General features: G+C 41.1%; 1 protein-coding gene across 8 annotated transcripts in view; it reads right to left on the bottom strand.

Moving 5' to 3' along the window:
- BTRC (beta-transducin repeat containing E3 ubiquitin protein ligase) overlaps nucleotides 1-17448 on the bottom strand; it is a 171027-nt gene that overhangs the window by 76206 nt on the left and 77373 nt on the right. For 4 of the 8 annotated variants that reach the window (XM_079793062.1, XM_079793065.1, XM_079793063.1 and 1 more), the window contains one exon: nucleotides 2046-2123. The exons of the other annotated variants lie outside the window; for them this stretch is intronic. In XM_079793062.1, the coding sequence (XP_079649188.1) occupies nucleotides 2046-2123 (78 nt within the window). The remainder of the gene's footprint in view (nucleotides 1-2045; nucleotides 2124-17448) is intronic. 8 annotated transcript variants of the gene reach the window in all.

Raw genomic sequence — 17448 nt, 5'->3', positions numbered from 1 at the left:
TTTCTAAAGGCCATTTCTCTTTCCAAGAACACTGAGTTCATGCTCTTCACAAAGAGAATGGAGATAAAACCCTTTACAAAGAAAGGGGGTGGGGAGAGCCTCATGACCTAAATAATCTCCAGAGCTTGGACCTCAACACTGACAGTATCAGAAAAATCATTTAGGAGCACTAGGAGGGAGAAAAAGACAAAAATGGCTAAATTAAAGTGGAGTGAACCTGCTAAAAAGCAATGAAAACAAAACAACATTACATTTCTTTCAAATATTGCACACAACAGATCTTGCAAGTAGAAAATGATTTAATAATGTATGCATTTATTTTTAAAATGAATAGATTAGTCCCATGTGTGACCTGCTGGTCCATCTGTATGTGCTGGACTTAATAGGCACGATTCTCTCTCTTGCTTCAGTTTGAAGTATGAGAGAGATAAATTTAGTTTAATTTTCAACAGATCAGCCTATCCATTTTCCAAATGGACCATCTGGATCAGCCTATTAAAATTAATTTATAACTTTGCAGAGTGAAAATTCGTTTGTTAGCTTAAATAAAGTTGCCAAAACTTTCTGTCATGTCATTGTTTGCTGACAGTTGTTTATCTCCAAATTTATCTTATTCAATATTGCTCTAAATATTGAATATCGTTATTTATTTACATTTACAGATCAGGTGTTTATCTCTAAATAAAGGTGTAACATACAGCAAATAAAAAAATGAGTGTCACAGTTTCAAGTACCTTTCCCCTAAATTAACACTGTATACAAACTGGAGTCAGGGGCAGAGGTAGAAACATTTTGACAACAGAGATCTGGGTTTCAAATCACTGACTAGCTACATAAGCCATCCTATTTCTTTAAGCCTCCATTTTCTTTATCAATCAATAAGAAATCATAACTAACAACTTTATAGGATTATTATGAGGATTAAATGAAATAAGTATGAGGTTCATGGTGGTTACTCAACAAATATTAGATCTTTTTCCTAGAATAATGCCATAAATGTAAGTAAATTAAAATTATTCTTACTAGACTTCTGGTGATCATCTTGTCCAATGTTATATTAAAAATGAATAGATGGGGTAATTTTTCAATTAAAAAAATACAAAAAAAGATGTCACATATCAAAAAAAAAAATGAATAGGTGTTATACCTATTCTCTGACAACACTGTAAGAATTTGTTTTTGTTGCCATTGGGAGATTGAAGATGTTAGAAGTTGCTGCTACAGGCAGTTGAGAAGAACAAATACTTTTGACCAAATTTTTTTAACATTTTAATTTTTTTAAAAAGCACTATGGAATTGAACTTTCAAAGAACTTTCAATGTGTTATATGTGGAGAGTGTGAGGACAGTGGTGAGTAAAAAAGTTTTTTAAAGTTGTCATCAATAATGGCCTTTATGTCTAGGAAGGCAAACAAATATTGATCAGATTAGAAGGAGCTAACTCACTATAGGCAGATTCCCTTCTGATTATTAATTTTTTTTTTAATGTATGGAGAATCTTAAAGGGGAAATAAAGTTTAAAGGCAACTATTCTGCTATCTGCACTTAAGAAGCATTTCAAGTTATTTTTCCTAAAAAAGAAACCTTTCCTTTGATTTTGTTTTCACTACTGGTAAGCAATTGTATTCCTAAGATATATACTATATAGTTTTAATCCTCACCTGAGGATATATTTATTGGTTTTAGAAAGAGAAGGAAGAGGGAGAGGGAGAGGAGGAGGGATAGGGAGAGAGAGAGGAGAAACATTGATGTGAGAGAGAAACGTCGACTGGCTGCCTCCTGTATGAACTCTGGCCCAGGATGGAACCTGCAGTCTTCTTGGTGTATGGGATGACACCTCTACCAACAGAGCTACACAGTTGGGATATCTAGGATATTTTTAAAGACTGGGAAAACAATGTTACCTGATTGAAATTGGTGGCTATAGCCACACCAACTTCAAAGTACTCTTAATTTAAGCTCCCATGCTTAATGAATGGCAAATTAAGGGTTTCCTGTCTTTTGTTTAGTTGTTGATAACCTTTTAAGTAAGACTGAATTTCATACCTGTCTAAGTGAATTCTTCTCTGGTATTATCTTCCTAGGGGGTTCGCCATTATTACAGTCTTCTCTCTCTGAGGAATTCTGCGAAAGAAAGTAAGCTTTAATTCACTTCTCATTATCTTCAATCTTATTCTGCGGGAGTAAACTAAATTACATTTCTAATCCTGTAAGCTAGATACCATGTATACTTATGCATTTGTTTATTTGAAGATTTATATACATTCAGACATACACTTATGTAAAGGAAAACATATGCCCATGTATATAAATATGTATGTTGGGGTCTAGGTGGAAAGTATTTTACATATATTTAAGCATTGCCCAGCAGATCATATTCATTAGAAGTCTAATTTATTGCTCTTTGAAAATGCAGGTTGACACTGGGCACAAGAAAACTCCAGTCTACACTTAGCTCACAAAAACTTAAACCACTACTGTTATCTTCATTTGTAAATAGTTTTAAACTATAGTAAATGTTTGGTAGGTACAAGTTCTCAAAGTCTGGACCCTAAAAAGTAGTTCTTTCTCTTCCTTCTCTTCTCAGATTTGATTTTCTTTATTAAAAATGGTATAGTACTTAGCTCAAAAAAATTTAACTAGTAGTTTAGGATCAGAGTCCATTCTTGCTACTATCAACTCAAATAGCAGCTAGAAGACCCTAAAATGTCAATGAAATTTTTAAATACTTAAAAAGAGGGGGGTAAAAGACAGTTCACTTGACAGCAAGTTTAGAATTCTAAATATCAATAGTGTGAAAACAATCCATGGAAAAAAATATTTGCAAATAATATATCTGATAAAGGATCAATATCCTGAATATATAGAGAAACTGTAAAATTCAACAACCAACAATAACAAACAAACAACCCAATTAAAAAATAGGCAAAGGACTTGAATAGACATTTCCCTAAAAAAGATATACAAATAGCCAAAAAGCACATGAAAAGATGTTCAACATCACTAATCATTTTGGAAATGCAAATCAAAACTACAAGGAAATATCGCCTCACAAAACTACAAGGCTACTATCAAACAAAGAAAAACAGAATGGTGAGGATGTTGAGAAATTGGAACTCTTACGCACTGTTGGTATATAAAATGGTACTTTTTTGGAAATATACTGCTATGGAAAACAGTATGGTGGTTCCTCAAAAAATTAAAAGTAGAATAACCATATGATCCAACAATTCTATTTTTTGGGTATATATACCCTAAAAAACTGAAAACAGAGTCTTGCAGAGATATTTGTACATCTATGTTCATAGCAGCATTATTCACAATAGCTAAAATATGGAAGCAATCCAAATATCCATGGATGGATGAAGAGATAAGCAAAATGTGGTATACATACATGATGGAATAGTATTCAGCCTTAAAAAGGAAGGAGATTCTGACACATACTATAACATGGATGAACCTTGAGAACATTATGCTAAGCCAGTCACAAAAAAGATAAATATTGTATGATCAGACTTATATGAGATACTTAGAATAGTCAAAATCATAGAGACAAAAAGTAGAATGGTGGTTGCCAGGGACTGGGAGAAGGGGTGAATAGACAGTTATTATTTAATTATAGAAAATTTCAATTTTACAAAATAAAAAAGTTATGAAGATGTATGGGTGCCAGAAGCCAATTCCAGCATGTCATAATTGCAAGAGTTTCATCGAAAGGTTGATGGAACTTGGGAGACTCAACAAGGGCTGAGTCACATGTTATTTATTGCCTGTTGGAATGGCTAAAGGCATTTTCCCAAACCTGAAAAGGATGATTGCTTGCTGCCAGACAGCTCAGGGCATCTTAATCTACATGTTATTGCCTCCTACTGGCCAAACTCCTGAACAGCCACAGGCAATTCCCCAATCTGACAATGGACTCTGTCCCTAACCCTACCCTTTGAAGTGTATATTTCCACCTTGCCTTAGGACAAATTATGTTAATAAAAAGCAAGGGGTCCTGAGACAAGGAGAACTTGGTTTCTTTAGCCAAGCTCCTCTGCCCCTCCAAATGCCTTTCAAAATTATGTTTCCTCTCTGGATACTTATTTAATTTATGCACAGCCCCTTCTCCAGGTTTCCTGAACCCTTCTAGATGCCGGATCAAGACCCCCATCATTATATGGGGGTAATGAATGTATTCAATACCACTGAACCATACACTTAAATGTGGTTAAGAAGGTAAATTTTATATTATGTGTATTTTACCACAATAAAAATTAATTGAAAAAAATCTGGTAATCAACACATATAAACCACTATCTGTAAGGCAAAATACAGAAAATCCAAACAGATATTATTTGGGTTCTATTTTCCACAATTACATTTATAATGTTAATATTTTAAAATTAGCAGTTGGGCCTGGCTGGTGTGGCTCAGTGGTTGAGCATCAACCCATGAACCAGGAGGTCACAGTTCAATTCCTGGATTGCAGGCTCAATCCCCAGTAGGGGGCATGGAGGAGGCAGCCGATCAGTGATTCTCTCTCATCATTGATGCTTCTCTTTCTCCCTCTTCCTTCCTCTCTGAAATCAATAAAAATAGATTTTAAAAAAAAAAAGAAAATTTATAGTTGATATATTCGTTATATTACATATATTCATCACATTCTAAGTGGTGAGTGACTTTATTTTTAGATCCATCAATTCTTTCCTGCACACGAGTTTACCTGAAAATTTTCATACAGGTATGAAAACATTAGTACAATATAGGATCATAGCTGTATTTTAAACTTAGATATTAGTTATACTTTTTCAGTTTGTATAAAATATTTTTAAAGACATTAAAGGATAAATAGCACATATTTTATATATATATATATATATATATATATATATATATATATATATATATATATATATATATACTAGAGGCCTGGTGTACAAAATTTGTGCACTCGAAGGGGAGCAGGCCTAAGTCATCAGTTCGATATCCTTAGTGCTGCCGCAGAGGTGGAAGAGGCTCCCGCCACTGCCATAGCGCTTGCCAGCCGTGAGCCTGGCTTCTGGTTGAGTGGTGCTCCCCCTGTGGGAACACATTGACCACCGGGGGCAGCTCCTGCTTTGAGTGTCTGCCTACTGGAGGTCAGTGCCGGCCATAGTAACCGGTCATTCTGCCGTTTGGTCAATTTGCATATTAGCCTATTATTATATAGGATATATGATTTAAAGGCCCTTGCACCTCTGTGGCTAATATCTGTGGGTGCTTCATGCGCTACTGTTAGTTGGCTTGATAGGCCAATACTGATCCTTTGTACACTGTTGAAACTAAGGTGTTCATTTTGGACAGAAATCTCTTGTGAGGTTTAACTTGATATTTATATTTGTGATGGTCATTTTAAGGTAAAGGTCCCTAAAATTAAGACAAAGAAAAAAAAACATGCTATGGTACAAACGAGGGACAGATAATAACCAAAGAGTTCTAAGTGCTTTTCTCCCTGTTTTGAAAAAAGGACTATCTACCAAAAAAATGAGGAAGAGATGTAGTTAATGACTATTATGCATTCCAAATAAGGAAACTAGCAATATATACCATTATAAGAGAATCAAAGAAGGGCAAAGGTCAATTTGTATAAAGGCATACCTAGTCTTATTACAAAATGAAAGCAAGACACTCCACCAGCAAAAGATTATGGCTTGTTTTACAGAGATACTCACTATTATGGTGGCCTGGAATCAAATCCGCAATATGGAGGAAGTATGCCTATACTCACTTTATTGCGACGGCCTGGAATTGAACCCGCAATATCTCCAAGTATGCCTGTATTAAACTTTTTTTTTTTTTAAGTATAGATCACTGTTTTAAATACTAAAATTAAATGTCTTATATAATAAAAACTTAAGCCAGTATTCAATTATAACTGTATTCAATTAAGACAGTATTCAATTATAACTGTATTCAATTAAGCCAGTATTCAATTATAAACTTATAATTTACAAGTAACTATTCCCTAGATCATGAAGTTGTACCTTTCTTTAAATAAAATACCTTTTCAGATAATCAAAACCTGTTTAATTCAATGTAAGAGCCCATATTTCAAAATGAATTATGTTTTGTTAAAATGTCATTATAATAAACTTGGAAGCCTAATTACTTTTTGGTGGAAGTTTGTTATACTAAAGATATTATAAATCACATTTTTACTCTATATGTGCTTGGGATGAAACAAAATTGATGGTAAACTCTCTATACTAAATTACACATTGAAAAATAGTGATCTGACCCTGGCCGTATGACTTAGTGCAGTGGTTCTCAACCTTTCTAATGCCGCGACCCTTTAATACAGTTCCTCATGTTGTGGTGACCCCCAACCATAAAATTATTTTCGTTGCTACTTCATAACTGTAATTTTGCTACTGTTAATGAATCGTAATGTAAATATCTGTGTTTTCCGATGGCCTTAGGCTCTACAGCCGCCGTTCTCAACCTGTGGGTCGCGACCCACAGGTTGAGAACCGCTAGCAGGGTCGCCTAAGACCTTCGGAAAACACAGATATTTACATTACGATTCATTAACAGTAGCAAAATTACAGTTATGAAGTAGCAACGAAAATAATTTTATGGTTGGGGGTCACCACAACATGAGGAACTGTATTAAAGGGTCGCGGCATTAGAAAGGTTGAGAACCACTGACTTAGTGGATAGAGCATCAGCCTTTGGACTGAAGGGTCCGGGTTCAATTCCGGTCAAGGGCACGTACCTAGTTGTATGCACGGTCTGATTTATGGTAGGGGCGGGTGTGGGAGGCAATCAATTGATGTCTCTCACATCGATGTTTTCTCTCCCCCTTCCACTCTCTAAAAATCAATGGAAAAATATCCTTGGGTGAGGATTAAAAAATAAAAATAACAATAAAAATAGTGATTTGAACCCTTATAGGATGAATAGTAACTATCTAGCCATATGCCCAATTTTGTTCTTCCTGACCCTCTATTTTATCTGATTTAGAAGGGTAACTATTGAGTGGGTATTATGAGAACATCAGGTATGAAAAGGTGAAGGGAGCTTCAAGGATAATTATTGCCTGAGAGCAGAACACAGAGGAGCTTCTTTCCCATCAGGGCAAAGATTTCATATATACATATGTTAGTAAAAAGGATAATTTTTAAAAACAAACATCGTTATAGCTAGTTCTTTTTGGATAGACTGACCCAACATTTTCTACCCTGGACCATCCATCATGAGGAAGCAAATCAATACAAAAATTCAACTATGCTGTTATATAAAATAGACATAGTGACATTAAACAGTCATGGTATCCAGAGCAAGAAATAAGATATCTTCTCAATAGTGAATAGCAGAGCCAGAACGCCAGTGAATAAGAGATGAAAAGCTGTACAGTCTTGAGGGTGTTGGTATACATGAAATGGCCATGTATGCCTAAGTGGTCACCTCTGGTTCTCAAAGCCTGTGTACTCTCCAACATCACCCAAAAGAGCTCAGCAGCACAGTTATTCCTTGTATATTTAACTATGATGCATCCTAATAAGCAATGTTCACAACTGCCCTGGGTCATCAAGCTAAACTATGTTCAATAAGTTCTATTTAAAGGTAACTAATTAATGCAAGCAAGACTCATCACACAAATTAGCAGGTGAAAGACAAATAACAGTATAGTTACATAATGCCAAAATATTTTTCCAGAAGATATTTAATGATTACAAAAGTAAAAGCAGTAACCACACAGTGGAGAGATCTGGTAGATACCACCTCTTAATATGATGTACTGAGAACACATTGCCATATGAGATAACCTTGCCAAAAACACACAACCTCAATATGATCATGAGAAAACATCAGACAAAACCAAATTGAGGGAAAAACTATAAAGTCTGTACTTAACAAAAATGCCAAGGTCATTAATTCAAAGAAAGACTAAGGAACGGTTGGTTTCAAGTTAAAGGAAACTAAAGAGACATGACAACTGAATGCAACTTGTGATCTGAGGTTATTTTGGGGGGCTGAAACAAAATTGATGGTAAACTCTTCTATACTGAATTATACAGTGAAAAATAGTGACCTGAGCTAACAGGATGAGTAGTAACCATTCAGCCGATATCCACAATTTTATTTCTCCTCACCCTTTATTTTATTTTATTTTGACACAACTTCTGAGCAGGTATCCTATATAATAAAAGCCTAATATGCTAAGTGTCCGGTCGTCTGTTCAACCAATCAAAGCATAATATGCTAATGACTAGAGGCCTGGTGCACGAAATTTGTGCACCAGGGAGAGGGGGTGTCCCTCAACCCAACTTGCACCCTCTCCAATCCGGGAGCCCTCAATTTTGTTTCATCCCTCTAGTAATCTGGGACCTCTGGCTCCTAACCGCTCACCTGCCTGCCTGCCCTAACCACTGTGCCTGCCTGATCCCCCTAACTGCTCTCCCCTGCTAGCATAATCCCCTTAACTGCCCTCCCCTGCTGGCCTGATCCCCCTAACTGCCCTCCCCTGCTGGCCTGGTCACCCCTAACTGCCCTCCCCTGCCAACCTGGTCACCCCTATTAACTTAAAAAAAAAAATCTTATCCCCTTCACACACAATTGTATTTGACTTCCTTATTGGCTTCTCCCTCACACAATTTTTCTCTCTCCTTTATGTAACACTGTTTCCTACTGACTCATCATTTATAAACTTTTCTTTTATCCTTATTTCCTACTTCTGTTCCATCATCCTTCTTCCCATCTTTCTCCTACCCTCCCTCCCTGCCCACATTCCTTCTTTCCTTTTTTAAAAAAAATATATTTTATTGATTTTTTACAGAGAGGAAGAGAGAGGGATAGAGAGTTAGAAACATCAATCAGCTGCCTCTTGCACACCCCCTACTGGGGATGTGCCCGCAACCAAGGTACATGCCCTTGACCGGAATCGAACCTGGGACCCTTGAGTCCACAGGCCGACGCTCTATCCCCTGAGCCAAACCGGTTTCGGCTCTTTCCTTTATCTTTACCCCTGTCCTCCCTCCCCTTTTCCTTCCTTCCCACCAAGGGCGACTTCCCTATGGTGTGAGGATCGCCTGTTGTCTCCACGGTGGCGGGGCCGGGGCCGCATGGCGGGAGGAGGCTTCGAGGTTGTGCGCTTGGGAGGATTGACCGGTGTCCTTGGCGTCGCGATCCCTGTGTTGTTTACCTGGTGGCCTGTCCAGGTCTGGTGCCTTACCTCGACATCCACTCTCTGTTGTCGCACCCTGGCCCTTCCCTCGTGTTGTGTCTACACCCTCTCGATTTGTGTGCGCGACCCCTCCCAGGGGTCACTGCTGATGCGTGCACCCCCAGGTTGGCATCTGCCGACCGTGCCCCGAGAACCAGCCTTCTGCCATGCGGATGTTGCCCCTGGGCCCCCCCCCCTCAAGGGGGGGGGTGTTGGTGGCATCTCTGGGCAGAGTGCTCTCGGACGGGACACGGTGTTGCGGGGGTGTTTGTCGGGCACATGCACTCGGGAGAAAAAGGAATCCGGTGCTGGGGGCAGGGAAGTGAGCCTCACATAAGTACCCCTGCTGCACGCCCAGCCTCCTGCTGGTCTGTCAATATGCAAATTGGTCGTTACTGTGACACCATTAGGACCAATTTGCATATTACCTCTTTATTATATAGATATGCTAAAGCCACTCAACTGCTCGCTATGACATGCACTGACCACCAGGAGGCAGACGTTCCGACCAGTAGGTTAGCTTGCTGATGGGCTGGCCGATCGGGACTGAGCGAGATGGGCTGGACACACCCTGGAGACCTCCCACGGTCCCTCCCCGGCTGGCCAACCTCCCACGTCCCTCCCCTGCACCAGTAGGGTCCCTGGCCTGTGCTCTCTTGCAATCTGGAACCCCTCAAGGGATGTCGAAGAGCCGGTTTCAGCCTGATCCCACAGGCCAGGCTGAGGGACCTCAATAGTGCATGAATTCGTGCACCAGGCCTCTATTATGACATAATGATATAAATGATACTATTGGAACTAGAAACTTTTGAAAAAGTATTTAGACAAGCTAATATCATTGTATCGATGTTAATTTCCTAATTATTTCCCCACTTTTAAAATTTACATACAGAAAAAATCGTTCTTTTTTTGGTGCATACTTCTGAGGTTTAACAAAAGCATACAATTGTGTAACTTCTGCCACAATTAAGATGTAAAGCAGTTTCATCACTTCCCAAATTCTCTTGCACTGCCCTTTTATAGTCAACCCTTTTCTCCAGTAATTACTTATTTTTTGTCTCAATAGCCTTTTCTAAAATGACATAAAATGGAACCATCCTATCTAATAATAGACAAATATGCAAATTGGCCATAACCTCCGACACACCCACAAGCCACGCCCACCATCCAATCAGAGCGAGTATGCAAATTACCCCAAACCAAGATGGCTACAGCCACAGAGATCAAGGTTTTCTAGGTAACAGAGGAAGCCAAGCTTTCTGCCAGCCGTTGCAGGCCTAAGCCTCCACTCAAGCTACAAAGTTTCAATTATAGAAGGTAAACAAATTCAAACAAATGGCGGCAGAATGGAGCTTGAGAGAGCAGGCCAGGGTTGCCGCCGGCAACAGGGGGAGCAAAGCTTTCTGCACACCCTGGCCGGGCTCACCCAGTTAAGGCAACAAAGTTTCAATTATAACCCCAACACAAATGGCTACGGGCCTTGGAGGGAGCCCCAGGCTTGGCTCTGCTCCAGGCTACAAAGTTTCAATTGTAGAAGGAAAATAAATTCCAGATACCAGGGCCTCCCCTTGGGTTGCCAGGGGGCGTGGCCCGCCTGCAAACCACCACAGGCCCCTCGCTCAGGCCGCCCCATGCCCCAAGGAACCCCCACCTGATCCGGGACGCCCTTCAGGGCAAACCAGCTGGTCCCCACCCCTGTACCAGGCCTCTATCCTATCTAATAAAAGAGTACTATGCAGATTGATCATCACTGCAACACACAATATAGCTGCCCCCATGTGGTCAAAGATCCTGCCCCCATGTAGACACAAGATGGCCACCACAAGATGGCCAGCAGGAGAGGGCAGTTGGGAGGCACCCGGCCTGCAAGGGAGAGCAGTTGAGAAGGACCAGGCCTGCAAGGGAGGGCAGTTGGAGGTGATCAACCCTGCAGGAGAGGGCAGTTAGGGGTAACCAGGCCGGCAGAGGAGGGAAGTTGGGGGCAAACAGGCTGGCAGCAGAGTGGTTAGGGGGTGATCAGGCTGGCAGGCAGAAGCGGTTAGGGGCAATCAGGAAGGCAGGCAGGCAAGCAGTTGGGAGCCAGCAGTCCTGGATTGTGAGAGGGATGTCCGACTGCCCGTTTAGGCCCGATCCCAGGGATCGGGCCTAAACGGGCAGTCGGACATCCCTTGAGGGGTCCCAGATTGGAGAGGGTACAGGCTGGGCTGAGGGACAACCCCCTCCGTGCACGAATTTCGTGCACCGGGCCTCTAGTATAGTATATAATTTTTTGAGGCTTTCTTTCTTCACTTAGCATAATATATTTGAGATTCATCTGTGTTGTTGCATATATCAGTAGTTCTTTTCATTGCCAACTAGTATCTTTATCCATTGCCAACTAGTATCATTGTATGAATGTACCACATTTGTTTATACATTCAATTTCCTGATTATAATAATTTGTACTGTGATTACTTAAAAGAATGTGCTTGCCCTGGCCAGTGTGGCTCAATTGCTTGGAGCATTGTCCCGTACACTGAAAGGTCTTGGGTTTGATTCCTCATCAGGCTCTTACCTAGGTTTCCAGTTTGACACGCAGAGTGGGAATGGCAGGCAGAGGCAGCCAAATGACCAATGTTTCTCTCTCTAAAAAGACATTACTACCCTGCTCAAAAACCTTTTATAGCTCTGTCACCTATAAGATAAGTCCAACCTTAGTGTAGCATCCACAATCTGGCCAACTTACCTTTCCATCAAAGTCTCTTGACCATTTACATGACATTATCATTCTCCAAAATAAGAAAAACAACTCTATACTTTGCTAGTTCTAGTCCTTTGACATGTAATAGCCTTCTTTTCTCATCTCTTTATTTACTAAAACCCTGATTCAAGAGTCAACTGACATGATACCTTTTCTGAGAAGTCTATGCTTATGTCCTGCCTGCCCCTCCCGTTCTACGTAGCCACAGTTGAAATTAATTACTCTGAATTAGCATTTTATTTCTATTTTGGCACTTACTCTTTATATTCTACTAGAGGCCTGGTACATGGATTTGTGCACGGGTGGGGGTCCCCTCAGCCTGGCCTGCACCCTCTCGCAATCCAGGACCCCTCGGGGGATGTCCAGCTGCCAGTTTAGGCCCAATCCTGTAGCAGTGCTTGAAGCAGCAGGAGGCTGGGGAGAAGCCCAAGCCGAGTAGCGCCAAGCTTGGCACTCAGCGCTCTCTCACCGCAACCTTAGCACTGCCACCGCTGCTGTGCTTGCCAGCCATGAGCCCAGCTTCTGGCTGAGTGGTGCTCCCGCTGTGGGAACACACTGACCACTAGGGGGCATCTCCTGCATTGAGCGTCTGCCCCCTGGTGATCAGTGCGCATCATAGAACTAGTCGTTCCAGTTGTTCCGGGGTCGTTTAGGCTTTTATATATATACTAGAGGCCTGGTGCACAAAAATTCATGCACTCGGGGTGGGTGGGTCCCTTAGCCTGGCCTGCGCCGTCTTGCAGGTCGGGACCCCTCGGAGGATGTCCACCTGCTGGGTTAGGCTCGCTTCCCGGGGCATCGGGCCTAAGCTGGCAGTCAGACATCCCTTTGGCAGCCTGGGAGCCCACGGGGGATGTCCAAATAACGGCTTAGGCCCGCTCCCCCTGGGAAACGGGCCTAAGCTGTTAGTCAACTTTAGCACTGCCACGGAGGCAGGAGAGGCTCCTGCCACCGCTGCTGCACTGGCCAGCCATGAGCCAGCTCCTGCACTGAGCGTCTGCCCCCTGGTGGTCAGTGCATGTCATAGCGACTGTTTGTTCTGCCATTATGGTCAATTTGCATACTATTATTTTACTAGAGGCCCGGTGCACGAAATTCGTGCACGGGGGGTGTGTGTCCCTCAGCCCAGCCTGCACCCTCTCCAATCTGAGACCCCTCTAGGGATGTCCGACTGCCCATTTAGGCCCGATTCTCCCGGTAGGATCGGGCCTAAACGGGCAGTCAGACATCCCTCTCACAATCCAGGACCGCTGGCTCCCAACTGCTCACCTGCCTGCCTTTCTGATTGCCCCTAACCGCTTCTGCCTGCCAGCCTGATCACCCCCTAACAACTCCCCTGCCTGCCTGATTAATGCCTAACTGCTCCCCTGCCAGCCTGTTTGCCACTAACTGCCCTCCCCTGCAGGCCTGGTCACCCCTAACTGCCCTCCCCTGCAGGCCTGGTCCCCCCAACTGCTCTCCCCTGCAGACCTGTGTCCCCCCCACCTGCCCTTCCCTGCAGGCCCGGTCACCTCCAACTTCCCTCCTCTGCCGGCCTGGTCACCCCTAACTGCCCTCCCCTGCAGGCTTAATCGCCCTCAACTGCCCTCCCTTGCAGGCCTGGTCCCTCCCAACTGCCCTCCCCTGCTGGCCATCTTGTGGTGGCCATCTTGTGTCCACATGGGGGCAGCCATCTTGTGTGTTGGAGTGATGATCAATTTTCATATTACTCTTCTATTAGATAGGATAGAGGCCTGGTGCAAGAGTGGGGGCCAGCTGGTTTGCCCTGAAGGGTGTCCCAGATCAGGGTGGGGGTTCCCTTGGGGCGTGGGGTGGCCTGGGCGAGGGGTCTGTGGTGGTTTGTAGGCCAGCCATGCCCCCTGGTTACCCAAGCGGAGGCCCTGGTATCTGGGATTTATTTATCTCCTATAATTGAAACTTTGTAGCCTTGAGCAGAGCCAAGCCTCCTGCTTGCTCCGTGGTTGCAGCCATTTTTGTTGAGATTTATTTATCTTCTATAATTGAAACTTTGTAGCCTTGAGCGGAGGAGGCCAAGACAGGCCAGGGCTGCAGAAGCTTGGCTTCCTCCATCGCCGGGGGCAACTCAAGCCTCCTGCTCTCTCCAGCTCCGTGGCTGCCGCCATTTTTGTTGGGATTTATTTATCTTCTATAATTGAAACGTTGTAGCCTTGAGTGGAGGCCTGGGCCTGTCAGTGTGCGGAAAGCTTGGCTTCCTCCATTGCCAGGGAAACCCAAGCCTCCTGCTCACTCAGTGGCTGCAACCATCTTGGTTGGGTTAATTTGCATACTTGCTCCTGATTGGCTGGTGGGCGTGGCTTGTGGGTGTAACAGAGTGGTGGTTAATTGGCATATTACTCATTTATTAGATAGGATTATATGTGATGATAGATCTTGCTATGTTATATTTCTACATGAATGAGCTGCTCTCCCACCCCACCCCACCCTACACTGTAAGTTCTTTTAGGGCAGGACCAGCTTCTTTTTCATCTTTATTTTCCAGTGTCTCAGCACAAAGCTTGAGAATATAATGTGAGTTTTAAAATGTTTGTTGGATTAAATACTATTGATAGATTAATCTTTCTTAAATACCACTACCATCATGGTGGCCCTTTTTTTCTCAAAAACTTTTAGTGGCTCTTGGTTTCTATAAAATCATATATGAAGTTCTGGGCCTGGTTTTCAAGACCTTCCAGAATTTCTGCTGCATTACATTGTTACTTCCCTCAACATACATTTTCTGACCGAGTTAAAGCAAGTCTCTTCATAGTCTCATAAATATGTGATATGATCTTGAAACTTTTAAGCTGGAAGAACCTTTAATTCTAATCTAGTTCACTCTACAATTATAAATACAAGAAAATTATTTAATCTATTCAAGTCCTACCCATACTTAAAATGTATTTCAACTGTTACCTCTAAAAAAACCATAAAATTACTCCATTTTACTCTACTGGAAATTCCTTAACATTTTTATCTTGGTCCACACAATTTGACACTTCGTTAGATAAATGTTTGCATGTTATGCTAACTATCTCTAAAATTGAAAACTGGGCAAAGTCTTTGTGGCTCCCTCTATCTCCCAACACATTAGATAATATATAGATAATAATAAGGGCTTAAAAAATAATCGAAACCCTATACCACACTGTCCAGCTAGCTTTAAAAATTATTTTCATAGCAGAGAAACTTCAAACTGACAGCCCAACTACAGTCCTACCATACCACCACTTATAATGCCAGTATATTAATTTAGAGCATGAGTTAGCAAGCTCCTGCTTTAAATAAAGTTGTTTCTTTTTTGCAAATAAAGTTTTATAGAAACTTAGCCACTTCATTCATTTGTCTTCTGTCTATGGCTGCTTTCACATTATAATGGCAGAAGTGAGTAGCATGACAGAGATCCTATGGCCCATAAAGCCTCAAATGTTTATTATCTGGTTCTTTATGGATAAAGTTTGCAGACTCTTGATTAAGAAGGAAAAGTTCTTCTGTGGATAAGCAAAGCATTACTAACTTTTCAGAGTCTGAATAAGAAGTTAGAGAGGGTCTGAAAGTAGCAAACAGCAGTTTCATGACTGGGGCAATATTCTCCATGATCTAGTAAGTGGCTTATTTACTGTTTTCAGTTATCTATTTGAACACACACTCCTGATGACATGGATAATTAAGAGTTGATTATATAATCAAATGAAAAACTAAACTAATTTACACAGAGACGAAAAGTCAAGCCACTCAAAATGACTTTTAATAATCTTTGAGTAAGCATCTTGCTTAAGGTTGGATGGTGCACCAGAGCCTCAGCCTGTTTGAACAGACATCTATTATAAATGAAATAACTAGCTCTCAAACTAAAAGTAACATTCTCCACCTATGCAACATTTTTCATTGGGAGAATTCAAAGGACTCTGTAACCAGGGAAATTATATCATTTTAGCCAAGCAGGTAAATTGTGGTGAATTATAACTCAGATTATAAACACATTTTTAAAATTGAATCATTTGTTCATTATCATGTTAAATGAAAACCCACATTAAAAAAAACCTTGAGACCAATTTCTAATAGCTAGTTGTAAACATCATGGAGTGGGCTTTGACTGGTAAATTAGTAATTGGATTAGTATTTTCCCTAATAGCTTATTATATAATTTGGAGCTAATTATAACCTTCAAATATATGATTTACAGTTTTCAAAAGTAGAAACAATTATACTTCTACAAGGTTAAATTGTAATTTAGCTACATAAAAATCATTCAAGCTCTTCAATGAAAAATGACATAAATAAAACACTCTGTGCATATATATGTGTGTTCAAAATTTTTTAAAATTAATCCTCTAGGGTACAATAGGGAAAACTTAGGCCACTTAAGTTCAGAAGCTGACTGAAAAATCCTACTCAAGAACCAGTTTTAGGGAGGACCTCATAAAATAATGTTTTCAGGCATGTTTTCATGAACACTGCTTCTCCAGCATGTTTATCATTTGACATACTCTATTAAACCACAACCATATCAAAGCCTCCCTAAAGTGTTAAACTTCAACAAGATCCACCAGTTAAAGCTTTCAAGAAGTGATATTTTTTTAGTAATACACCAACTGAAGCACAGATATAATGGAAAGCACTCTCAGGGACAACCAACACACAGTACTTTCATTAGTACTATTTTACTCTCTATGACAGAAATAAAAAAAATGCCAAGTAGAATTCCCCCCCCCCCCGCCCACTACACACTGTCCGACACTAATTATAAAATACTACAGATGCAACCTTTCTCAAAATGCAAAGGGATTGTGTATATTTGCGAAGAACAACTATTTTTTATGCTTCCAAATTCTTAATCCTGTTTGGAGCTGTCAGTGGGGGTTAATGGAAGCCTTGGATAGGAGAATTCCAATCTGGTTGGCAGATGGATAGGTTGGTTATAGCTGCATAACTATGTCTTGCCTGCAGGCACAATTCAGAACACTGTTAAAGCAATATAAAGTCTCTGTCAAGCTGAACCATTTGGATCAGTAGCAAGGAGAAATAATAATAAAAAAGAAGTTCATTTCTGGGCCTTGTGCATTTATGCTAGTATGCAGAAACTGATTAATTGTCATAGTGTGCTGGTCTTCTATACCTCAGATTTCTACTTCTGGAGTAGGTTTTGCATGCTAATATAATCATTCTCCCTCTTGAGACATTAGCAAATAATCAAATGAAAAACAGGATCATAATTTACTGAGATTCAAGCAATTCTCTATGCAAATTTGACTTGTTATTGCTGCTGCCTCGTTAATCTGAATGCCTTTGACAAACTCCTTTGATTTATGAACTCGTGACAACTCCAATGTGTATATATTTTGCTAGATTGACATTATCATTAAGAGTGGGTGGACTGAGCTCACATGAATGGCTGATTTTATTCGCTGGTGTCTGCTGCTCAACAGCTGAGCATCTCCTCCTCACAAAGCCCCTGAGCGTCAGGCTCTTCCCATCTTCCCATCCATTCATCATCTCGATGTTAATTGGCCCAGGCTTTA

The sequence above is a fragment of the Cnephaeus nilssonii genome (assembly GCF_951640355.1).
Source record: "Cnephaeus nilssonii genome assembly, chromosome: 16".
Lineage (NCBI taxonomy): Eukaryota > Metazoa > Chordata > Mammalia > Chiroptera > Vespertilionidae > Cnephaeus > Cnephaeus nilssonii.
This window is presented reverse-complemented; position numbering and strand designations above follow the sequence as displayed.